This window comes from Galeopterus variegatus, unplaced genomic scaffold, assembly GCF_000696425.1.
Source record: "Galeopterus variegatus unplaced genomic scaffold, G_variegatus-3.0.2 Scaffold1319, whole genome shotgun sequence".
NCBI classification, from domain to species: Eukaryota; Metazoa; Chordata; class Mammalia; order Dermoptera; family Cynocephalidae; genus Galeopterus; species Galeopterus variegatus.
In genome coordinates this window covers 191,383-215,161 of record NW_007727430.1, presented here as the reverse complement: position 1 = coordinate 215,161, position 23,779 = coordinate 191,383, and the positions used below count along the sequence as shown (strand labels likewise).

The 23,779-nt window shown below is 38.2% G+C and overlaps 1 protein-coding gene across 1 annotated transcript in view; it reads left to right on the top strand.

Annotated features, from left to right (window-relative positions):
• The window catches only part of ASAH2 (N-acylsphingosine amidohydrolase (non-lysosomal ceramidase) 2), a 56,170-nt gene that overhangs the window by 12,528 nt on the left and 19,863 nt on the right, over nt 1-23,779 (top strand). Inside the window, exons 4-9 of the mRNA XM_008576257.1 lie at nt 4,468-4,644; nt 5,969-6,096; nt 7,264-7,341; nt 15,712-15,832; nt 17,304-17,429; nt 21,352-21,438. Coding sequence (XP_008574479.1) covers nt 4,468-4,644; nt 5,969-6,096; nt 7,264-7,341; nt 15,712-15,832; nt 17,304-17,429; nt 21,352-21,438 — 717 coding nt within the window. The remainder of the gene's footprint in view (nt 1-4,467; nt 4,645-5,968; nt 6,097-7,263; nt 7,342-15,711; nt 15,833-17,303; nt 17,430-21,351; nt 21,439-23,779) is intronic.

Here is a 23,779-nt window from a genome sequence, read left to right as displayed (position 1 = left end):
GATAAGAGGAAGGACTGTAACAGAAATACACAGACAACTATAAATCACTAGGGTAATGTAGAGTGGTGTATTGATTATCTATTACTGTGTAAGAAATTGTCCCCAAATATAGTGGCTTAAAAAACCCAAACATTTACTGTCTTATGTGGTCTGAGGGTCAGGAATTTAGGAATAGCTTGGCTGGGTGATTCTGGCTTAGATTCTCTTGGAATCAAAATGATGGCAAAGGATGCAGTCATCTGAAGGCTTGACTCAGACTGGAAGATCCACTTCCAAGGTGGTTCACTCATGTGGCTGTCGGCAGACAGCCTCCACCCCTCTCTCTTCATATCCTCGTGACATAGCAGCTGGGTTCCCTCAGAGTGAAAGTCCCAAGGGAAAGAGCACAGAGGAAGCCACCATGTCTCTTATGACAGAGGTTCAGAAGTTATACACCATTACTTTCACCCTGTTCTAGTCACCAAGCAAGTCACCAAATCCAGCCCACAATCAAGGGTAGGAAAAGTAAGCTCTTACCTCTTGAAGGGAGACATATCAAAGAATTTGTGGACAAACAATCTTTTAAGATCATCACATGGAAATTCAGGGAATGAAAATTAGGAAAACATTTTCATAGTAGAAATTATACTTGAGTGAGTAGAATTTTAAGTGGTTAAAATGGGAAGGAAAGGGATTTGAAGGAGGGGACAGAGAGGTACTAGAGAGAGATGTAGACTTTTTTTTTTTGAGGGAACAGAAGAGCTCTATTAGGATGTATGCAGGCATGTAGGTGGAGATGTACCTGGAAGGTGTGTTTGTCATAGTTGTAGAGGGCCAGGTCATTTTTAATTCTGTGGGAAATGTGGAGTCTTAGAAAACTTTTGAGTGGCAGAGTGATGTAAACACAGTTTTGCTTTAGGGTGATTAATCGGACAATGATGCTTGATAAGAATTGAAATAGAGTAGAACTAGAGGTGAGGACACAAATGAGCAGATTCTTTAAATTAGTATCGAGGATCTATTGGTGAGGGTCCAGTTAGGAAAACAGTAATCATACTAGGTATTTCAAACAGAGGGGATTTAATACAAGGGAGTTTTACAAGGTGTTGCAAAAATGAAAGAACAAGAAGGGAGGGTCGGGTCATGGAGAGGATTTTTAAACTTTGCCTGTTGCTTTCCCCTATATAATCTGAGGCTGGCACAAATGGCTTAAACCAATGGGATGGCAGTAAGACTACATGGTGGTAGGAGATGAAATTAAATGCTAATGAGATTTGGGGATGAACAGACATACGAGCTAACACTTACATAGTACTTACGGTGAGCCAGGCACTGTTTCAAGTCCTCCAAACAACTCTACAGGGAAGGTACTATTATGACATTTGACAGATTGGGAAACCAAGTGGAAGAGGGTCAAGTAACTTATCCAAAGTTACATAGCTAGGAAATGTCAGAGCTGGGATTCAAACTTAGCATCTTGGTGCCAGAGTCCACGTTCATGACCACTGCACTATACTGCTCTTCTGAAGAATCAAAGATGGTTCTGATTGGGAAATGTTGGGTCATTAGCAGAAATAGGAGAGTCAAAAGGTAGACTTTGGGGATGGAGTATGGAAGGGAGAGGGATTAATGTGTTGGTTTGTAGATGCTATCAAGTCAATAGAGGGCACCATTTAACCATCTCTTCCTATTTTTACCTCCTCATCCAATATGAAACCCAGAGGGAAGGCCTTTAAATAAACCCGCTCAGTTATTCCAAGTTAACACAGGGAAGGTGTGAAAAATAAATGTAGCTAAATAAGTGCCATTAAACTTATTTATAACACCTGGTTTTAGGTAGGTTCTCAGTCTCAGCTCTAAGATAGATGAAATTTCCAGCATGGAATGAAAATTGAGGAAGGTCTCTGAGCAGACCTTCCTTAAGGCAGAAACAGAATGACTTTCCAAACTCTATTTTGACAATGGGAAATGGAATGGAAACTGAAGAAAAAGTGAGCTATAGACGTTCATGTAACTGCTTTGTTCTCTGTTAGAATACCTCTCCTGTCAGGAAGTGGGAAACATGCTATTTATAATAGCTATTTGTGGGCATTCTTACTGTATGATTGAGTTTTAATTTCTTTTTCTTTTTTTTTTTTTTCCCGCAGAAGTCCCATGTGATTGGCTTCATATCAGAGACTGTGGTTTAGGATAAGATTTCTGTGTGCTGTTTGTAATCTTTTTTGTTTTAAAATTCAAGCTTCATAATTTCTGTCTTTTTAAGATCTTGGTTCTTAAATAGACATGAACAAATACATGAAGAGTGCTATTTTATTACTATAGAGCATTAGGATTTTAGGTTAGGGGAGCTTTAAAGTTGACTTACAGTCTTGTCCTCCCACTGCTTTCCTGTCTTGGTTGCAGAATTGTGAGAACATCGGCTTTGACTTCAGTTCAGCTGGTGCCCCTCATGGATATTTTCTCTTCTCCTTATAGATATTTCTTCTTCATGAGTGTGGTAGTTACTGTGTGGATGAATATGTAAATATGATGAGCATTTGGGGCTGGAGTTAGGATCAAACAGAGGGAATCCAGAAACTCACTGGGATGGAGAATGTGGGCTACTTGATCAGAGGGACGTTAGTTGAGTTATATCATATTTCCTTTCCATACCTGCCTTGCCTTACAGGATTGCTTATGTGGACATGGTAATCTAACAATCAATCTCTGGGTCATGGGTTAATGAAGCAAGATAATTTATAAAATCTTCCTGCTTCAGTGACTAGAGTGAGGGTAGTGTAGCTCTTGACCTAAAACAGAAGAGATTAATGGATGTCTTTCTGTATGTTAGTACACAGCACGTAAGCTGCTACTCCTCTATGTACCAATGGTGTGCTGGAACTGGCCTGCTTGTTAAATACTCAGGAATGTTGTGAGCTGGTTGTTAACTTTTGATAGCTTGAAATTGATCATGGTAGGGGTATTCACACCAAAGAAATCAGCAAACAATACAAATGAGAGACTTTTTTTTCCCCCCAGAAAGACAGCTTATCCAATTGTCTATGCCATACTAAGATAAATATTGCTAATGGTTGCTTTGGGTTTGACACCTCTGCTGGATCATTTTAATGATCTTTCACTAAGAAGCCACAATAATGCTAAACTTCAGAGTGCAGCTGATTAAAGCATAATCAGAAACAGTTTCTCAGCAACATCCCTGATTTTCTCTCTACTGATTTCTTGATGTGTGTGCACCATACAAAGACACTATTCATGCATCTGGATGTTCACTGATTGACTAATTCAATGAACATTTACTGAGTCTCTTTGTATTAGTGAGCCTTTGCTGTACAACAAATCATTTGAAAACTTAGTGGCACAAAGCAACAATAATCGTGTATTATTGCTCAGGGTTTCTTTAAGTCAGGAATTCTAGAGTGGCTGGGTTGTGCAATTCTGACTTGTGTTAGAACAGAAGCCACACATCATCATTTCTGTGTCATGAGGTGCCATGCAGATATTAGCTAGGGCTGCAGTTTTTTAAAGTCTTAACTGAGGCTGAAGAATCTACTTCTAAGGTTGCTCACCCCCATGGCTGGAAAGTTAGTGCTTACACGATCATTTCTCTTCACATGGCCTCTCCACAGGATTACTGGAATGTCCTTACATCATAGCAGATGGCTTTCCCTAGACCAATAAGTGTTAACAGTCTGTGTCAGGGAATATTGAGTTCTTCATCTTAGGAAGTGAGGCAGTAGAGTAGCTAAGAGGCCTTTGCACTGTCTGTTCCCTGTGCCTGAAATGCTTTCCCTCAAATACTGCATGACCTACCTGCTCCATTTCAGCCTCCGCTGAAAGAGATCCCCTCTCCAGAAAGATCTTTTCTAAAACCCACCATTCCCTTTTTCTTTACGCTGCAAAGTTTTTATTCATAGTATTTATTACTGTGTGATATAATACTACATATTTATTGGCATTTTTATTGTCTTTCTCCTTCATTAGAATAAAAATGTCTTCAGGTTAGAAACTTCATATATTCCTTGTGCTTAGAACAGTATCTGGGTATTAACACAGTACCCTGTGTTGAATGATGAACCAGTAAGAGTACTGGTCCCACAGTTAGAGAGGCTTGGATCTGAAGTCTGGCTCAGCAACTTATTAGATCAGTGGGCAAATTATTTAGCTTCTGTACACTTCAATATTCTCAGCTAAAAAATGAAGTTAACAATACCTACCTGTTGGGGTTGTTATAAAGATGTTTAAATGACATCATGAATATAAAATACCTAGCATTGTGCTTGCACATAGCGAGAATCTATAAAATATTAGCTATTGCTATTTATTATTGTTGTGGTGGTTGTTACTATAATGATATACTCACTCACAGAGTGAGGGGCCAGTTGGCAGGGATGTCATTGGTATGGATCAATGACTGAACTCATCAGAGCCTTTTCTCATGTTGAGTTCCCATGTTATCCATCCTCTAAGTTCTATTCTTTTTTCTTGAAGGTCCTGAACAGACTGCAGAGTAAATATGGCTCCCTGTACAGAAGAGACAACGTTGTCCTGAGTGGCACTCACACACACTCAGGTCCAGGAGGATATTTCCAGTACACTATATTTGTAATTGCCAGTGAAGGATTTAACAATCGATCTTTTGAGTACATGGTCAATGGTATCGTGAAGGTAGGCAAAAAGCCCCAGAGGCAGCTGTTCTTCACCACTGCTCACAGGTGTTTTAGGAATAGTTTGGTGTGGCATGGAGAGAGTCCCTATAGGATCTGAATCTGAGCACAGTCTTACACCTACCTTTTCTTCTCCTTCCTGACTCCCCTTTAGCTTCTAGTCTTGAGGAACTGATTGATTGGAACAAACTGTTCTATGGCATTAAGTCCCATGTAGTCATCTAAAGAGACAAAGCATTTTGTATGGAACCCTTAGAATTCATAGGGCCCCAAGTGGTCTGTTCTATGCACAAAGTCACATGAAAAGGAATCCATTAAGGAACCAAAAGTAATTACAAATAATTCTAAATTTCTTTGTATTTCCCAAGGAGCAAAAAGGATCCAAATTATAAACACACATCCTCATTTCTCAAGTCCTCTGCAGCACCTCCAGACCTCGAAGGTGCGCCAAGCCAATACCCTCCAACTCCTCTCCCATTCCTGGTGTGGGTGCCTTGTACTCCCCTGTGTTCTAACTTATTATTTTCTTGCATAGGATCCTTGCTAATGTTTTTCTTCATTCACTTGCCTTTCAGGTTTGGCCTGTCTCTATTAATTCTCAAAAAGTCAATCCCCAAATTCAGAGATCCAACTGGTAAAAGCAGGAATTTCTTTACAACAATGTTTTCAAACTGTGGCTAGCAATGTGTTAATGGCTTATGAAATCAATTTCATGGGTTATAATTAGCACTAAAAAAAAAGAACTCTAAAAAAATAGACTGGAAAATATCATAGTACATAACACATAGCAGGAGTATGGTTTGTTTTGTGAACTTTTGTTTTAGGATGTATATGTTGATGTGTGTTAAGTTATTATAAATAATGTATCTCTCACTATGCTTCTCAGTGAGAGACACATTTCAAATTTTCAAAAAAGTTTGAAAAGCTCTGCCTTAGAGGATGGTGGGATGGAGAGGGTAGGAGGGTGTTAAGTTTTGTTCCAGTGTCATAGGAGTCAAGTCTCCCATTTTGGCCATCTGAAATGGCAAATCGTGCCTGACTTAGTGGTCCTGACAGAGTAGGAGATGGAGCTCTTTGTAGGCTCAGGTGTTAGTCAGTACTGTGCTCCCATATAACACATTTCCTCTATCTTAACCTTGATAGAGGCCATTCCTGTTTACCTCTGGAATGATACCAGCCACGTGACTCTCCAGCTTTTATCCCACAGTGGGGGCACATTAGAGACAAAGGAAATTGTCCAAAGGGCTCTTCTGTTTATATTGACTAAGTCTGTTATCCCCACCAGGATTTCTAAGTTTACTTTTTTTTTTTTTTTTAACCTTCAGAGCATTGAGATAGCACACTCAAATATGAAACCAGGCAGAATCTTCACCAATAAAGGAATCGTGGATGATACACAGATCAACCGAAGCCCTTCTTCTTACCTGCAGAATCCACAGTCAGAGAGAGCAAGGTGGGGAGGAATTAGCAAATGGAATTGTTGCATTTCCTTTTGGGAATAGCAACAAAATCTAAGTACAATGTTGTTACTTCATGAATATGGTGGGATCCTAGGAGAGTATTAAAAGCAAAAATAATTTACAAACACCTTTATAATCTAAGACAAGTGGAAACAAAAAGTGAATGTAGAAATGTACACCAACTTATGCCACTTCGTTGCCTGTGGGAGCCAGTGTGGGTATTTGAGGGACTCTGGGCTTTGAGATCAGGCATGACAGTGATCTCATATTAACTTTATCACTTCCTAGTTGTATGACCTGTAGTCATTTACTTATCTTAATTAATTGGTTCTCAGTGTCCTCATCAGTAAAATGGAGATAAAAATGTGCGTAACACACATTTGTTAAGTTAATGACTAGCTCTTTTATTGCAAGTTATCCAGAAGAAATCATCTTAGTTTAGGAGAGTGTGATGAGAGAGAGAAGATCAAAGAATAAAGAATAAAGAATCTGGAAGAAAGAGTAAGAAATAAAACAACCAACATAATTGAATGAAGCAACTAGGGAAGAGTGATTATTTTGTGGGTTTTTTTTTTTTTTTGGTCTCTATTTTTAGGTGTTGAAACAAGTTTGTGACAGAACTAGAGTACTTGGCTCCTGTGGTGTATAAAATAATATCTCAGTTTCAGCTTGACCACTTGGCATTTTACATTTTTCTGTATATTTTTCAATAGGCTTCAAAGGAGTTGATTTTTAGAAAATACAATCTGATTCCCCTTGAAAAGACATAAAAGAATACTTAAGTTGCAGGTCTTCCATGCTTTTGGTTTTGCCTTAACTTTTTAAGAGATCCTATTAAGATTTGATATGAGTAGAAATTTCAAAGGCAAATCCTTTTTGTAAGAGATACATGTATGTTATATAATATCATATATATTATATAAAAATATATATTTCAGCTCCAATTAGTTGACCCAGTGCCCCTAACTTTGGTCATGATTGCAAACCTTTTCCTTAGTTGAGGAATGAGGGACTGATGTGGGTCAGGGTATTTCTGCTTGTCAGGGAGTCTTCCTTACTGCGAGGCATTTTCATTTTTGGTTTTGTGTCAGCTTCTACTGTTTGTAATGCATGAGGGCCAGGCCCTAATGCTGACTCAGATTCTCTGTTTTGCTGACTAGGTATTCTTCAAACATAGACAAGGAAATGGTAGTCTTGAAAATGGTAGATTTGAATGGAGATGACTTGGGCCTTATCAGGTATGCTATTTCTTTATTTTTTTTAAAAAAACAAATTTTGTCTGGGTATCTTTCTTTAATTAGGGGGGGGGGGGGGGGGGGGAAGAGGCTAGAATAGTAGCAGCAGATGCCAGGAATAAGTTGATTGGTTAAGAGACCGGACTCCAAGGTCAGACACGCCTGGGATCAGCCCTGGGGCCTTGGGCAGGGTTGTCAGCCTCTTTGGGCTGAGTTGTGCACCTGTAAAACAGGGCTAATGTAAAGCTGACATAAGCGAGTGGTTTGGGTGAAGAGCTCAGCACAGTCACTGGTGCATGCTATAGAGACTCAGTACATGTTACTGCTGGTTACTTTATCAAACTCTCACATGTGGGTTTCTATGATGGGAGACAGTTATCGCATGGTAAAATGAGAAAACAATCTGACTCACTAGGCAAGTGATTATGAGTTTGAGATTACAGTAGTCTCCTATCAAAGGTTTCACTTTCCATGGTTTCAGTTACTCGAAGTCAACCACAGTCTGAAAGTAGCAAATGCAAATTCCAGAAATAAACAATGTGTATGTAGATTTTAAATCACTTGCGGTCTGAGTAGTGTGATGAAATCTCGGCTGTCCCGTCCCATCCCGCCCAGGATGTGAATCATGCCTTTGTCCAGCGCATCCATGCCGTAGACGCTCCCTGCCCATTTGTCACTTAATAGCCGTCCCAGTTATCAGATCCACTGCCGTAGTATGGCGGTGCTTGTGTTCAAGTAACCATTATTTTACTTAGTAATTGACATAAAGCGCAAGAGTAGTGATGCTGGCATATGGTTATAATAGTTCTATTTTATTATTTATTGTTGTTAATTTTTTACTGTGCCTAATTCATAAATTAAACTTTATCACAGGCCTGTACAAGTCTGTATAGGAAAAAACACTGTATATTAGGGTTTGGTACTACCTGTGATTTCAGGCATCCACTTGGGGTCTTGGAACATATTTCCCTCAGATAAAGGGGGACTACTGTATTTACCTGCGTTTTCCTAAAAGGATTAAGTCTAAAGCAGGACAATGCCTATCAGGGATAAGCAGAACCAAGACCACCTAAAGGAAGCAGACAAGGTAACATTACAGCTTGGCAGGGATTTTTAGCACTGCTGTCTGGCAGTAACAGCATAAAGGAAAACACATGGATTTTGTTTCCCTTGAAAAGAAGGCCTTTGCATTCATGTGTGATTTTGGTCACTGTGATAGGACTGACTCAGGAATTGACCAGGAGGGTGACATAGCGCCAGACACCGTGACCTGTGGACTTACAAATGATGCCAAAGTGCCCTAAGGAAGTGTATAATAGCACTTAGGTGCTAGAGTGCTAGCACTTAGGGCTTGGGTTGACTCTCATCCTTATTAGCTGTGTGACATTGGACAAGTTATGTGACTGCTGTGTCTATGTTTTCTAATCCCTAAGCATTTGTGAGCATACCATGGGATAATGTAAGCCCTTAAAATATTCATAAGTGTCAGAAAGGTGATGATTGTTCTTCTAAGTAGAATTAAGAAATATCTAAGTGAAAGCTTTCATGCGAGTAAAATTAATGGTAAATTAAAAATAACGAAGTGGTGAAGAAAACAGTAAAGACTCACAGGTTTGGGGATGAAGTTGATGTGGGTCCCAATCCCAGCCCTGCCTGTCACTTACTAACTCTGTGAACTGGGGAAAGTAACTTATTCACTTAGACCTCAACAATCCTATTTGAAAATGGTAATAATAATACCTCATGAGGATTAAATGAGATAATGCATGCAAAGCTCTAGTTCTGTGCGTGACATAAAAAAAGAGTTTAATCGTTTCAACTAAAAGGTTAGAAATAGAATAAGACTCTAACTCTCCTAAATAACTTCATTATTGGCATATCAGAGTGCTTGAAATTCTTAGTATTGGAGTCACCCCTTTGGTTTTAAAGTGGGGCCACTAAAAACTCCCTGATAAAATAAACTTTGCTATATGGGCTGAGGTAATAAGACTCATTCTTCCTTTACAATAAATTGATCTATTGATTAGTTGCCACCTAGTATTTAACTCAACAGACTTTCTAAATGTTGAGCATGCACCTCTGTGCATGCGGCATGTTGTCATGAGTAAGCCGTGGCCCCTATCTTCAAGGGTCTTACAGGCTGGTGGGGTGATTGGGGCAGGAGACAGAGACAGATAGACAATAAATATAGAGACATAAAATAATCAGCAATCCTTTGATATTTAGGTTGCTTACAGCTTTTTTCCATCATAAAATACATTGTGATAAGCATTCTTGAACAGATATCTTACATATATGCCAATGATTTCCTTAAGCTAAATTCCTAGAAGTGGGATTGCTGAGCCAAAGAGAATGTTTAGCTTTTAAAGCTTATCTTATAAATTGCTGAACAGCCCTCCGGAAAGGTTTTGCTGGTTTACATTCCTGCTACCCAAACATGAGCAGAATGTTGTTTCTCATGTTCTTGCCAATCTTGGTATTATCATGCTTTACAATTATTGCCAAGTAATAGATTCAAGAAAACCAAATCCGTTGTTTTCCTTTGAATTTCTTCAATTCCTAGTTTGACTGAATTTAAAACAACAACAACGACAAAAATCCCTCTTATTGGTCATTTCCTGTTTTTCTTTGGTTGATCACTTAATCGTACCATTTAGGGTACAAGAATTTTGATTGCTGTAAGTCAATGGAACCCACCCAAACAAGGTATCTTTCCAATATCATTATCAAGAGGGACTTTTTCACTCAGGATTTTTGGAGATAACAAAAGGATTAGTTGAGAATGTACATCTCTTCTCTGAAGCAGAGAGGGTAGAAATATCAGGATGATCATCTCACGTTTATCTGTAACTGAGAAGGGCTCCTCTGGCTACAGCTCATTGTCTTTCTTTAATCTGAGCAGTCTGGTCTTTATTCATTGCTTCTGCTGGTTTAAAATTCAGGTGACCCTTTGGGTAAAATTCTGGGCCCAATAATTCTTCCAATATAACACAGAGAAACACTTTTTTTCTCTCCTTTCCCAGTTTGCAAAGGGATGGGTGAGGGAGGTGAAAAAGAGGTGTGTTAATTAAGGTAATTAATATTAATTGCCACAACAGATGGATCATGAAATTCCAGTGGTTTAACACATTAAAGACTTACTTCCCACTCATGCAAAGTCTATTGAGGATTGGGTGGTCCTTCTGGACACACATTATTGGCCAGAGATATTCACATGCCCCACCCTGCAAGTGGGACTGGGAGAAAGAAGAGCACATGGGTATTTTGTGAGCACTTCAGTCTCTGCCACAAGATTATTGGCCAGAGATATTCACATGCCCCACCCTGCAAGTGGGACTGGGAGAAAGAAGAGCACCTCTTGTGGGCAGGGTTTCCTTATTCGATCCTACCACGCCCATACCATGTGGGTTGAATATACATGTGCAGTATGTGTCCAACACACACACATATCCCCGTATATTTTAACATTGTATTCTTCTTATAAATCATATATATGTGAAGGTATATTTGTATATATACATACGCAGAGCTTTATAGCTCTTTTCCTTATCATCACCAGCAGCAGCAGATCAGTATCAGCCTCAACATTATCATAGTGAACATTTATTCCATTTGTAGTATAGGCCAATCTTTGTGCTAAGCAGTTTACATGTATTAGTTCTTTTAATCATCAAGTGCTGAGGTAGATACTATTATTATGTCATGGATGTGAACACTCAAGTACAATAGGTTAAGTAACTTGTGTCTGACTCCATAGCTGGTATCCTTAGCCATTATAATATGTGGTCTCTGTATTAGTTTCATAAGGAAGCCACACATTACCACAGGCTGGGTGACTTACAACAACAGAGATTTATTCTCTCACAGGCCAGGAGGCCAGAAGTACAAAATCAAGGTGTTGACAGAGTTGGTTCCTTCTGGAGGCTCTGAGGGAGAATCTGTCCCATGCCTGTCTCCTGGCTTGTAGAGATTGCCATCAGTCCTTGGCTTCCTTGGCTCGTAGACACAGCACTCAAGTCTCTGCCTCGATCTCCACATCAGCTTCTTCTCCATGTCTCTGGCTGTCTCTCTTATGAGGATACTAGTCATCAGATTTAGGGCTCACACTAAGCCAGTATCACTCACTTTTTACCTTGATCGTATCTGTAAAGACCCTGTTTCCAAATAAGGTCACATTCTGAGGTTCCAGGTGAGCATGAATTTTGGCAGGACACTATTCAAGCCACTGTAGCCTCCTATGTTGTATTTACCCAAAGAGCCCCATGTTACTATGCATCTTCATGAATACTACCTTTGAATGAATGAAGAATGTTCTGTTTCTCTATTTGTGGACGTTTAGGTTAGATGCAGCCACAGGTAACGCAGAAGGCCTTGGTGTTAATCTTACAAAGGCACTCCCTTCTCTGGGCTGACCAAGATTCCTGGCTCACTAAGCTGAGCAGAAGCTGCATTTAAACCCCTAATTATCCCCTTTGCCAGTTACTTTTGCACAGGGCACAACCTGCATACTGGACACGGCGGTCCAGGTTTGACAGAATGGAACCTGGGGTGGGTTTGTTACTGTTTGAGAATAGTTGAACAACTTGATTTTGCATTTGGATTTTCTTTTCTGTTTCAGAGTAGAAATGCTCAATGTCTGAATTGAAAGAGGGCCTGGAACTCTTTTGCTCTGAATGCTTCATTTACACAGGAGGAAAAAAATATATAGTATTCCATATTAATATACTGTTTACTGATTCACAAAGCATAGTTGAAATCTGTTATTTTTCAGTCTCAGGAACAGAGATTAAGAAATTTTAACTAACTGCTCCAAACTAGGATAAGATCCCCCATCTCCTGATGTTCTTCAGGTCTCTTAATTATATCATGCTGACTCAAGTAGAGCCCTGCCTCCTATCTTACATCTAGCTGTGACATAATCATTATTTTAAAATGTTATCATCAAAGACATAGTCATCTCATTCTTTTATGTCTGCCTTTTAACTTCTCCAGAAACTAACTAAACCTTTCTTCCCTTCTTTTGAACTTTGCTTTGAAGAAAATTTTTTGACCAGATAAAATAAATTGCAAATACAGTCTTTTAAAATGACCACCTTTCTGCATATCTTTATAAATATTCATCTATACCATAATACTCTGTTTGCTGTGACAAGCTTGGTATTTTAATAGCACACATTTCAAAGGGCGGACAAGGAAAATACAGCATCGTTCTTTCTTGCAATTCAAATAACTTGTTTTTGCATACTTATTTTCTCAGTTTTGTAGAGAAAACATTTTATTTTCTAAGACTTAAGATACATGAAATAAACAAGAAGTCAAGTCGTCTGTGGTCTAATTCGTAGATTGCAACTCAGCATTTGCTTTCTCCACATATACCGTTGTAGCCAATTGTAAATCCTTAATGGCAGAGAACACATCTGATTCCTGTCCTTGTTCCTTTGGGTTTAACACAATGCCGACCACACACTTGGCTACCAATAAATTCACGTTGATTGACTGAACGGTAGGACTGCCATCTTTTCTTGCCATATCCTTTCTGCTCTGGCCACCCTATCTACCTGTTCCGTGAACACACCGTACTTCACATCTCCAAGCCTTTGCAGATGCTGTTTCCTTTGCTAGGATGCCTCTTCTCTAGCAATTCTTTTGCCACGTTCCTACTCACCTTTTAAGACCCAGCTCAAATGTCACGTTCTCTGTGAAGTATTTCTCAAGGGTGAGATGATGTCTCATTCATTTTTATGTTCCCAGTGTCTGGCATAGAGTCAAAGTTAACTAAATGTGCACGTGACTGGAGAGAAGAGACAGAACTCGTGGACAAGAGCATACACGTGGTCTGATAAAGCTGGTTTCGTAGCCCTGCTTCTGCGATCTTGGTCAGGTCATTTCACCACTCGGAGACTTAGCTTCCTCAGTTGTAAAATGAGGGTAATAGTAGTACCTGATGTAATGGGTTCCTGTGAGAATAAAATTAGATCCTGTATTTAAAGTCCTTTGCCTAATAAACGCAAAACAATAGTCAATGTCGAGAGAATTGTTCTGTGGGTTTCCTTTGATTGCAGTGGAATGACTGCAGATTCAGTGTGGCTGAATCTGCCTGACCTCAGTGTGATCACATCAGACAGATACTGTGGTTGGGGAGCCATGGCACTGCCACGGCCACTACCACATTTCCCTTCCAAACTAAACAGAGTAATACTCCAAAAAAGCAAAATTCACCTACCTGGAAAGTACTAGTTGATTGTAATTTCCCTTGACACTGGAGTTTTAAGAGAACGAGACAAACCACAAAAAAGAACCAATAGAAGGATTTTCTTAAACATAAAAACCTTGCGATTATCTTCTAGGGGATGACAGAATACCTTCAGCCTAAACTTCTATACCTTTTCACAGTGGCAAATAGGCATCCCAGGGACTGAATTCAGCCTACAGGCTGGTGATTTGGCCTGACACTGTGTTTTTAAAAAATCCAAAATGGATGCCAACATTGAATAAAAACTATTATGGAAATTTTCAAATACATACCATTTTTGAGTAATTAGTGTAATGAATCTCCATGTAACTCATCATCAAGCTTCAATAATTAGCCATGTTCTGTCATTCTTTTTCATCTCTCCCCTCCATTTTTTCTTTGCTAGAATATTTCAAAACAAATACCAGATATCATAAATTTCACTCATGAATATTTCAGTGTGTATCTCTATCAGAAAAAAGGCTTTTAAAAATATATATAACCACAATCCATTATCACAGCCAACAAAATTAAAAATAACTTCTTAATATGATCTACTACCAAGTCTGAGTTCAGTTTCCCCTGAGAATCGTTTTATAATTGTTTCAATCAGAATCCAAACACAGTTCACAAACTACACTTGTAGTCTCAAGTCTCCTAATTTGTAGCAGTTCCCCTCCTTTGTTTCCATTGCATTTACTTCTTGAAGAATTTTAAAGTCGATAAATATATACAAAAATATGGCTCTATTGCTCCTTTTGAAAAAATGGGAAGATCTGGCACCACTGGCTTTCACTCTGTTAAAGCAACATCTGGCTGGAGCTGAGTGGATGCTTCAGTCTTTAGACCCTGCAAGTGGCTGCATTTTTTCCACAGTCTTCTCCAGTCCTTATTGTACCAACCAGTGTAACTCATTTATGCTGCCTGCCCCAACCCCATGGGCTTTCATCTGGCCACCTCTGACCTTCATCTATGTCTATTTCACGATGAGAACTGAATCCTGAAAGATGATCTTGAAGTCTTATAACATCTCTAGTCATTAGGTAAATATTTAGTTTTGTGAACTATATAACATAGGTAAGAACGTAAACTGAAATGTTTAAAAATTTTTCTGCAAGGCATTGAGTTAATAGAAGTTTTTTTAAGGTCCTCACTTAACACGAAACTTTATAAACTGGCATCTCTCTTTTCTTGAGTATTCCAGTTAATTGGCTTCACTGCCTTCCATTCTGTAAGTATCTTTTTCACCTGTTTGGAGGTTTGATACTATAAAGGACACTGGGCAAGGTGTCACAAGACCCAGATTTGAGTGCTAGGCTTCTATGACAAGTGAGCCATCATTTTGCTTTTCTGAGTCACCTGTCCCAGAGTCGAGGTAAAACAGTTTGTCTCTCAGGGTTGTTTTGAAGTTCAAATAAGGTAACTGATGTGAAATTAGTCTGTAAACTGTATAGCTCTCCACTTAAACAAGGTATTACTGTGCATAAGGACATACTGAATTATGCATGACATCCTCCCTCTTTCATGCCTCAGTGCATTCATTCTGCTGTTTCCTCCCCCTGTAATGCCCTTAAGAATTGTTAGTCATCTGTGTTCCCCAAACACTTTATGCCTATATCTTTATAACATTGACCACACTGTATTCAAGCCATTTATTCATGTCTTTTGTCTTTTGCGATATTCTGAGAGTAAACCACAGTTTATTCTATGGTTGGCATACAGCTAACCCTCAGTAAATTTTTCCTGAATTGTATTGGATTGATTTGAATAATTACTAACTGTGTGCCTGTCTTGAAGGACAATGTCTATGTCTATGTCTATACATACAAGTCTATGTCTTCAGGTATATCATCTGATAACTGACCAGTCTCGGCTCTTGTTAAAGCTTATGATGAAGATGCTGGTGATGAAATATTCATGAAAATGAAGGTCTGTATTTTTAATTTAAGTAAATGATCAGACTTCTTGAGTACAATATTCATAATTCAAGCTCATTATTGATGAAAGAATCTAAATGTGAGATGTCTATCATTTAGAATGTTTTTCCTGCTGGAGAAAACTTGACCTCCCAGTCATCGTTTTTGGCCCCAGTTAGCTCTCTGGTTCTCTCCCTTAATTTAGGGCTTCTTGCTCTTTTACAGCTGGTTTGCCATCCACCCAGTCAGCATGAACAACAGCAACCATCTTGTAAATAGTGATAATATGGGCTATGCATCTTACCTTTTTGAGCAAGAGAAGAACAAAGGATATCTCCCTGGACAGGTGGGAATTTATGTCATTGAAGTCTTCATCTTGATTCATTCAGTGTCATCATTCATGCAATGTTCCGAATAGTTGATTCAAATCTCCAGAATAAAGAGTCATCAGGGACATCACATATTGATGTGCTTGGAAGAAAGAATTCTCCGTCTTCTCTAATAGGAAAGAAAAATTTTAAATGACTCATCCTACTTATATTGATAGCTTCTTAAAGTTACAATTAGTTGCATAAGGAAGGGCAAGTTCAAGATTTTTGTAACATATAGTAGTTTTTTATCAAGCTGGAAATATGATAAACTGTATTGATGCTTGCTTTTGTTTTCAGAATTATAAAAATATTAAGTACTTTCTTAAAGGTGTGAGAACTCTGAATGAAGATAGGCGATAAGTCCTTTTCACTGCACCAGACTTCCCTCTTAATGACAAATTTCCTTTCAGTGACCCTGTTCTATTCCCCTGAAATAAGCCTAAGACAGAGACAACCTTAATCCATCAGACTTGTTTTTGTAACTTTGAAACTCAGAAAATGATGGGATCAGACATGGGGGTCCAGGAACCCAGTCCATGTACTCAAGAAAGCTCTTCAACTTTGGGTAAATTAGTGACTACCGATAGAGAAGTGAGAAGAGGGACCTGCTCTCCTTGACCCAGGCACGAAAGCACCAAATGCAGAAGAATACATGATGAGTGAGAGTCCCTAGAAATAACATTCCATTATAAAAATATCAGCACCATTAATGTTCAGTTTGATCTTTTAGCTTCTTTGTTGACTAAACTCTATTTTCTCATTTTAGCTTGCATTTTAGGGAATAAAAAGAGGTTCCCATTTGTGATCACTGCCTGGCACTTTGAGATAAATTATCTTTTAGTATCAAAAAAAAAAAAAAGGCATATGATCTCTAATACTTAGTTATCTCTTTCCCTAAGAAAACTTAAGATATTTAAGGTGCAAAGATAGACCAGTTCGGTTAAGGCTGATGCCTTGCACTGCTCTAATCACGTTGAAGAGAGGAAGAAAAAATAAATGAAAGGCAGGTCCAGATGGCAGATGGTATAGTTAGGTTCAGTTTTGCAACAGGTGAGTCTGCATTTGCTCTTTTTAAGCCAATAGTAAGTTTGTTTTTAAAGGGCAAATGGATCTCTGAGCTCCAGATAAAATAGCAGAGTACAAGCATTTTATAAGTTGTTGTGTTTCTTGTCAAAATCTTTCTGTTTGAGGCATGCATTTGAAACCCTCCTACTGGAAACAGCTTTGTTGATAATTGGAATATTTTCAGTAACAATGTGTATATTGAGTGCAATGTGAGCCTTTTCAGAAATAAGAAAATTTTTCAGAATATTTTATTTTCTCTTTTTATTGTCTGCAAATGATTTTAAATAGCTTACCAGAGTACATTGAATGTTTACATTTTTAATGGAACTCATTATAGGAAGTAAGAAAGAATAAAAGGCAATTGAATGTTTCTTTTGACAGGGACCATATGTCGCAGCTTTTGCTTCATCAAACCTAGGAGATGTGTCCCCCAACATTCTTGGCCCACATTGCATCAACACGGGAGAGTCTTGTGATAACGCCCATAGCACTTGTCCCATTGGTGGGGTAGGTAATTATGGCACATGAAATCTTTGTTTTTCATCTCATGTATACTTCATGTTTGACTCTTCATCATTAGTTTACAAATATGTTGTCCTCAGGTACACCCTGGCCTACTTACCTCTAGCATCTGCTCTTCTCAAAAGCACCCAAACAAACCCATTAAGTTTCGATTGGGTAAAGCTATATTCTTCCATTTGATTAAGTTGTTGAATGGTGAGACAATTTAGTAAGTATCCTTAATTGGAGATCAAGTATCTTTCCTAAAACTTGGACAGTTTAAACATTTTGCCTTGGCATTTCTTTTCTTTTTTTTAAAGATGACCGGTAAGGGGATCTTAACCCTTGACTTGGTGTTGTCAGCACCACGCTCTCCCAAGTGAGTTAACTGGCCATCCCTATATAGGGATCTGAACCTGTGGCCTCGGAGTTATGAGCATCACACTCTCCCAAGTGAGCCACGGGCCGGCCCTTGCCTTGGCATTTCTGAAGTCAATAGTTTGTACTAAAAACTGCCTGCCTGGGACATTTCTTACTGATTATCAAGTCTACAGGGTTATTTATATAAGATCAAAGTTCCTTTTCCTTTCTTTTAAAATTACAAACAAAAAATCTTGCTGTAAAAATTCAAACAATGTTTATGATTTATTTATAGAATTTTAAATTGGTCTGGGACTTGAGTTTTTCACCTAATTTGTCTTAGAAATCTTTCTATGACTATATCCAGACCTTCATGACTATTTTTAAAGACAACAAGTAAAGCTATACCATTATTTATTTAACTGCTTACCTCCAATGTTCACTTAGATTTGTTTTCAGCTATGACTTGAGCAGCAGATGCTAGTTTCTGGGTCTTATTCTTTGTGTTTGTAGAACATTTTATCTGTGATATTACTTTTATTATACACTATTTCTGAACTATTTTTTTCTATTCCAGTCAACTCCGCCCAATGAACAATAACATTTTAACAATTGTACTTTTATATATTACTATTTTTATATAGAAAGTATTTTTGTTACTCTTCATTTGAAAAATTTTCTCACATTATTAATTTGTAATAAGTTTTAAGATTATTTGTTAATTCCAAAATTCGTAGGTGAAATGGTTAATAGTGATACTTATTTGCAATAGAATATTATGCATCAATTTAGTGTCTTATGTTGGAATATTGAATCATGTGGGGAAACACAATGTTGAGTGAGAAAATCAGGATTTAATGTTGCACATTCAGTGTGATTGCAATTTTGAAAATAAATGTATCATGGTAAAAGAAAGCAAAACATTCTGAATTGTTGACCATGGTTTTTTCTTTCTGCCACTACTGTGGGTGGTTTTTATTCTCCTATTTATGCTTTTTTATGGTTTTTTTTCCTACAATGAGCATACTTTGCTTTTATAATCACAAAAAATTATAACAATAATAGTACCTGTGTTCCATCCCCCCAACAGAATTCTTTCTCCGCATATGTTGGACTGGCTTTCCTCATGTTTGAAAGAGTGGCTGTGAGCAGTAAGGAATGTGTTGTGCTTTCTCCCCCGTACACAGTAGGAGAGAGAGAAACCTTTCCTCCAACCACGGAATAAAAGATTTTCTCTTCAGTCTGATTGGGTTTGGACCAAAACAATTGCTGAGGCAATGGTACATGTTGTTTGGCTTGAGCTGGGTTTCCAGATCCAATCTCTGGCAAGAACTTGGGGATTGCCATGTTTGCCTTAGATTTATCTGGAGCTGGGAATGGGATCAGCTTCCTCTGTGTCACATCAGCCACATGAGGAGAGGTGGCTATCTGAACACAATCAGGATTCTCTTAAGAAAGAGAAAGAAGGAAATGGCAAAACAATGCCAAGTGTTCTGCTCTGATGTGGCTTCTCCAAAAGATATTTTTTAAATTTAGAAAGTAGCTTTAATGTTTTTAAAAATGATATATGCTCATTAGGAAATGCAAACAATATTAAAAATTCAAAAAATAAAAATCTTACCTAAAGGAGCGTGCCCTCATCCCCACAAGAGTCACCACTGTTAGAATTTTAATGAACAAAGCTTCTAGACAGCCTTTTGTGTTTCATCACATATATACATGTATAATTTTGCATGTGTAAGTGGGATCATACTGTAATACTGTTCTATGATCTGCTTCCTTATTTCCAATAAATATGCTGTAAAACATTGTTTAAACTAATTCCATTATTTTCAATTTTAGGTACCATAATTTAGTTAACCCATCCCCTACTGATGGGTATTTTCTTCCCCTCCCTCCTTCCTTCCTTTACATATGCTCTCTCCCTTCTTTTTTTTCTTTTTTTACATAAGCATACTATGATTACTATCCTTGTCATACATATTTTCACATGTGTATGAGTCCTGCCTTAGGATAATTTCTTAAAAGTGAGTTTGCTGTCAGAGAGAAAGCCCACCCAGCATATGCTACATATTGCCCAATTGCTGGAAACAATGACATTCCATCCACGGTGGATGAGTGATGGTTTCCCCAGGACCCTCACCAAAACCAGGTTTACCACTTTTGTAATCTTTGCCAACACAATATGCAAAGAGTTACCTCTTTGTCATTTAAATTTACATGTAATTATTCATGAGATTGAACATATTTTAATGTTGAATGGCCATTTACATTTGTGTGTGTGTGTGCGTGTGTGTGTGTGTGTGTGTGCGTGTGAGATTACTTATTTCATCTATATTCCGTGCTGTATTCATTAGGATGCTCTTTACTGCAAGAGAAATCCCAACTCAATATGGATGAATCATGGTCTCACTCATATAGGGAATCTAAAAATGGTGATCTCAGAGAAGTAGTGAAAGAACGGAGATTACCAGAGACAGGGAGGGTGTGGGTGGGGGCCATGGGGAGAGGATGGTCAATGGGCACAAAGTTACAATTAGAAAGGAAGAATAAGTTCTGATGTCCTAGTGCACAGTAGGTGACTATAGTCAACAGTAAGGTATACTTCTAAAAATAGCTAGAAGAGAGAACTCTGTATGTTCCTACCACAAAGAAATAATAAATGTTTTAGATGATGGATATGCTAACTACCCTGATTTGATCATTACATAGTGTATACATGTATAGAAACATCACATTGTACTCCATAAATATGTACAATGATTATGTGTCAATTAAAAATAAAAAAGTATTAGTAAGAGTATTTTTTATTGACGTTTTAAAGCTCCTAATATATTAAAGCCTGAGTTTTGTCATAAACAGTGCAGGCTTTTCTTCCAGTTCATCAGTCATCTTTCAGCCTTATTTATTATGTTTTCTCACCCATTAGATGTTTAAAATGTTTAAGCTGTAAAATTTAACTAAGCCTATTGTATATGATTTTTAGAAAGGTCTTCCACACCTTTACACTGTAAAACATATTTACCCATATTTTCTTTTATTAGTTGGATTCCATTTATAATATTTAAGTGTTTGATTAATCTCAAATTTTTCTGATATCAGAAGTAGGGAATAGAGCCAGATTTATTTATTGATTTTTTTTCCCCAGTGGGCCAGCTAGTTGTTCCGATATAATTTTAACTGAGTTTCAATTTAAAGCCATCATGAGCAAGTGTCATAGGCAAGAACAAGCAGGTAAGAAAATAGGCAGCAAGTGAAAAGACCTGGCTGCAAGTCTTAGCTCAGATATTAGCTACCTGCATAATCTCCAACAAATCCTTTAACATGCCTGTACCTCAATTTCCTGATTTTTGAAAGCAAGGTGTTGGAATAGATAATTTTTAAAGATATTCACTGCTCCAATTCCATGTATGATTTCATTTTTCATAGCCTGTAAGTTGAGAGAATATCTGAAAAGAAATGCTAGAATGTGGCTTAAATCTATTTGCTTTGATTCAGTTGTAATTTTCCATTCCTTAAAATAATTGCTTATTTCACTAAGAATGCAGCTTGTCTCATTTTCTTCCAGCCTACCGTGTGCATTGCTAAGGGACCTGGACGGGATATGATTGAGAGCACACAAATTATAGGACGAAACATTTATCAGAGAGCGAAGGTAAGCCATGGGCACAGCTCCTTTCATCTTCACTTAAAATTGTTCTTTGAAACCCACTGATATTTTTCATGAGTAAGTTGATAATTGTAAGAAAGACAGCAAGCGCTCAGGCTGCGCCGGGGAGTCTGGAAGATGTCAGCTTGGAAGGTTGCCTGCCCAAGCCACACAGGAACCTCTCTCTGACTGCTCGGGTCTGACTTATAGGAAGTACATTTAAAACCAAGTAATCAGGAAAACGTTCTATTTTAGGATGTCTAGAAATCCAGAGTGCTTGCTTCAGACAGTGGGAAGATAGATTTTAAGGTTTTTCAATTAATGTGGCATCAGATATGACCAGACTGATCCAAATTCTCAGAAAACTCTCAGGCCTGCCAAAAATCACCTGACCATTTCTTAACTTTTCCTTTGGTGACAAGGCAAATCTGATCGGCACAACTTCCAGCTCTTGCAACTTGAATTCAAATTAGTTCCAAGTCTTCCTCGATACGGCAAAGATCATCCATCTTTTCTTTTCTTTTTAAAAAACCTTTTGATGAAGAGAGAATCCATTCTCCAGTGAGATTGCTGTGAATAACTCTATCCTCCTCCCTCCTGTAAATTGTACCTTTCATTTTGCTCCCATGTTTTGTATTAGCTTCTGTAGAGACAGATTTCTGAGGAAAAAGACAAAGGATGACCTCAAACTGAGATGTCCCTGATAAAAATAGTTAAATCCCTTCTTTTCATAGCAAACTTGCACGTTAGTCGTGTGTGTGTGTGTATGTGTGTGTGTGTGTTTAAATAAGTAACTAATTTATTCCAAGGGTTCTAAAATGTTTCAGGAGCAATAGAGACAGAACAAAAGCACCTTCAAAAACTTCAGACACAGGGCCGAGCCCGTGGCACACTCGGGAGAGTGTGGCGCTGGCGGCCGCAGGTTTGTATCCTATATAGGAATGGCCAGTGCGCTCACTGGCTGAGTGCGGTGTGGATGACACCACACCAAGGGTTGCGATCCCCTTACCGGTCACGAAAAAGACAAAAAAACAAAACAAAACAAAACTTCAGACACAAAAGTGGTAGCAACAGCCATCCTAATTGCTGCAGTTATTATTTTTAATTACTCTGATATTATCAGCGGATTATTCTAAATTAACAAATTCTATTTAGGGTGTGCTCCCATGACACACTTTGGCGTCAGAAATTTTGTTCCCGATTTAGGCCTGGGAGCCATAGAGATTTATCCCACATTCTAGATTCTCTTCTCAGCAAGACAAAACTTGCCTCTTAATTCAGAGAGGAAGTCTGCAGCTGGTGTTGACGACCTAGCTTGAGAGCTCACATGTGGCTGTTGAAACTGGGATGGGGACAGAGTGGAGATGAGCTAGGTGTCAGGCAAAGGGACTTGGGTTGAAGGAGAATTTGCCTATATTGTATGATATGGATGAATAAAAAACAAAAACAGAAATTTCTGAACATCTTTTGACTTACATTTCCTGTAAGATTAAAAAAGTATCAATTGACCATATAAAAAAATGGAAAAAGGCAAAGCATCAATTGACCATATGAAAAAAGAAAAACACTAAAGGGTGGATTGTGGGTGGGGAGCTGATACAGAATAAGTGGAGCCTGCAGTCTTTCAGTTTCACCCTCAGAACCAGTCCCGTAGACAACCGAAGGATGCTAAGAGGGGAGACTCTGTAAGAATACCTGAGAAATCACTCTTGTTCTGGCGAAAAAAGAATTTGGCTCACCTACTACTAATCTTACATTTTCTTAAGTGTCTTTCAAGTGAGACTGGGGCCTTTTGTGTCCCAATTTCATGGTTATGTAGAGTAGTAGTCACAGGTCCATGGTCTCAGAGCCTTCGAGCTTCTGGGAAGCAACTAGGTAGAGACACCCATGTGGGGAGTGGCTATTTCCAAGCAGCCAGCAAAACAAAAGTTTGCTAAGAGATGCTTTTCCTGTGCAGAAGCTTTTTAGTTTGATATAATCCCATTTGTTTATTTCCTTTGGTTGCCCATGCTTTTGGGGTCGTATTCATGAAGTCTGTGTCCAGTCGTATTTCCTGAAGTGTTTCTCCTATGTTTTCTTTAATAAATTTTATTGTTTCAGGGTGTATATTTAAATTCTTAATCCATTCTGAGTTGATTTTAGTATATGGTGAGAGGTATGGGTCTGAAAAGCTTCTGCACAGCAAAAGAAACAATTAACAGAATTAAAAGACAACCAACAGAGTGGGAGAAAATATTTGCAAAATATACATCCGACAAAGAATGAATATCCAGAATATATAAGGAACTCAAACAACTTTACAAGAAAAAAACAAGCAACCCAATTAAAAAATGGGCAAAAGAGCTAA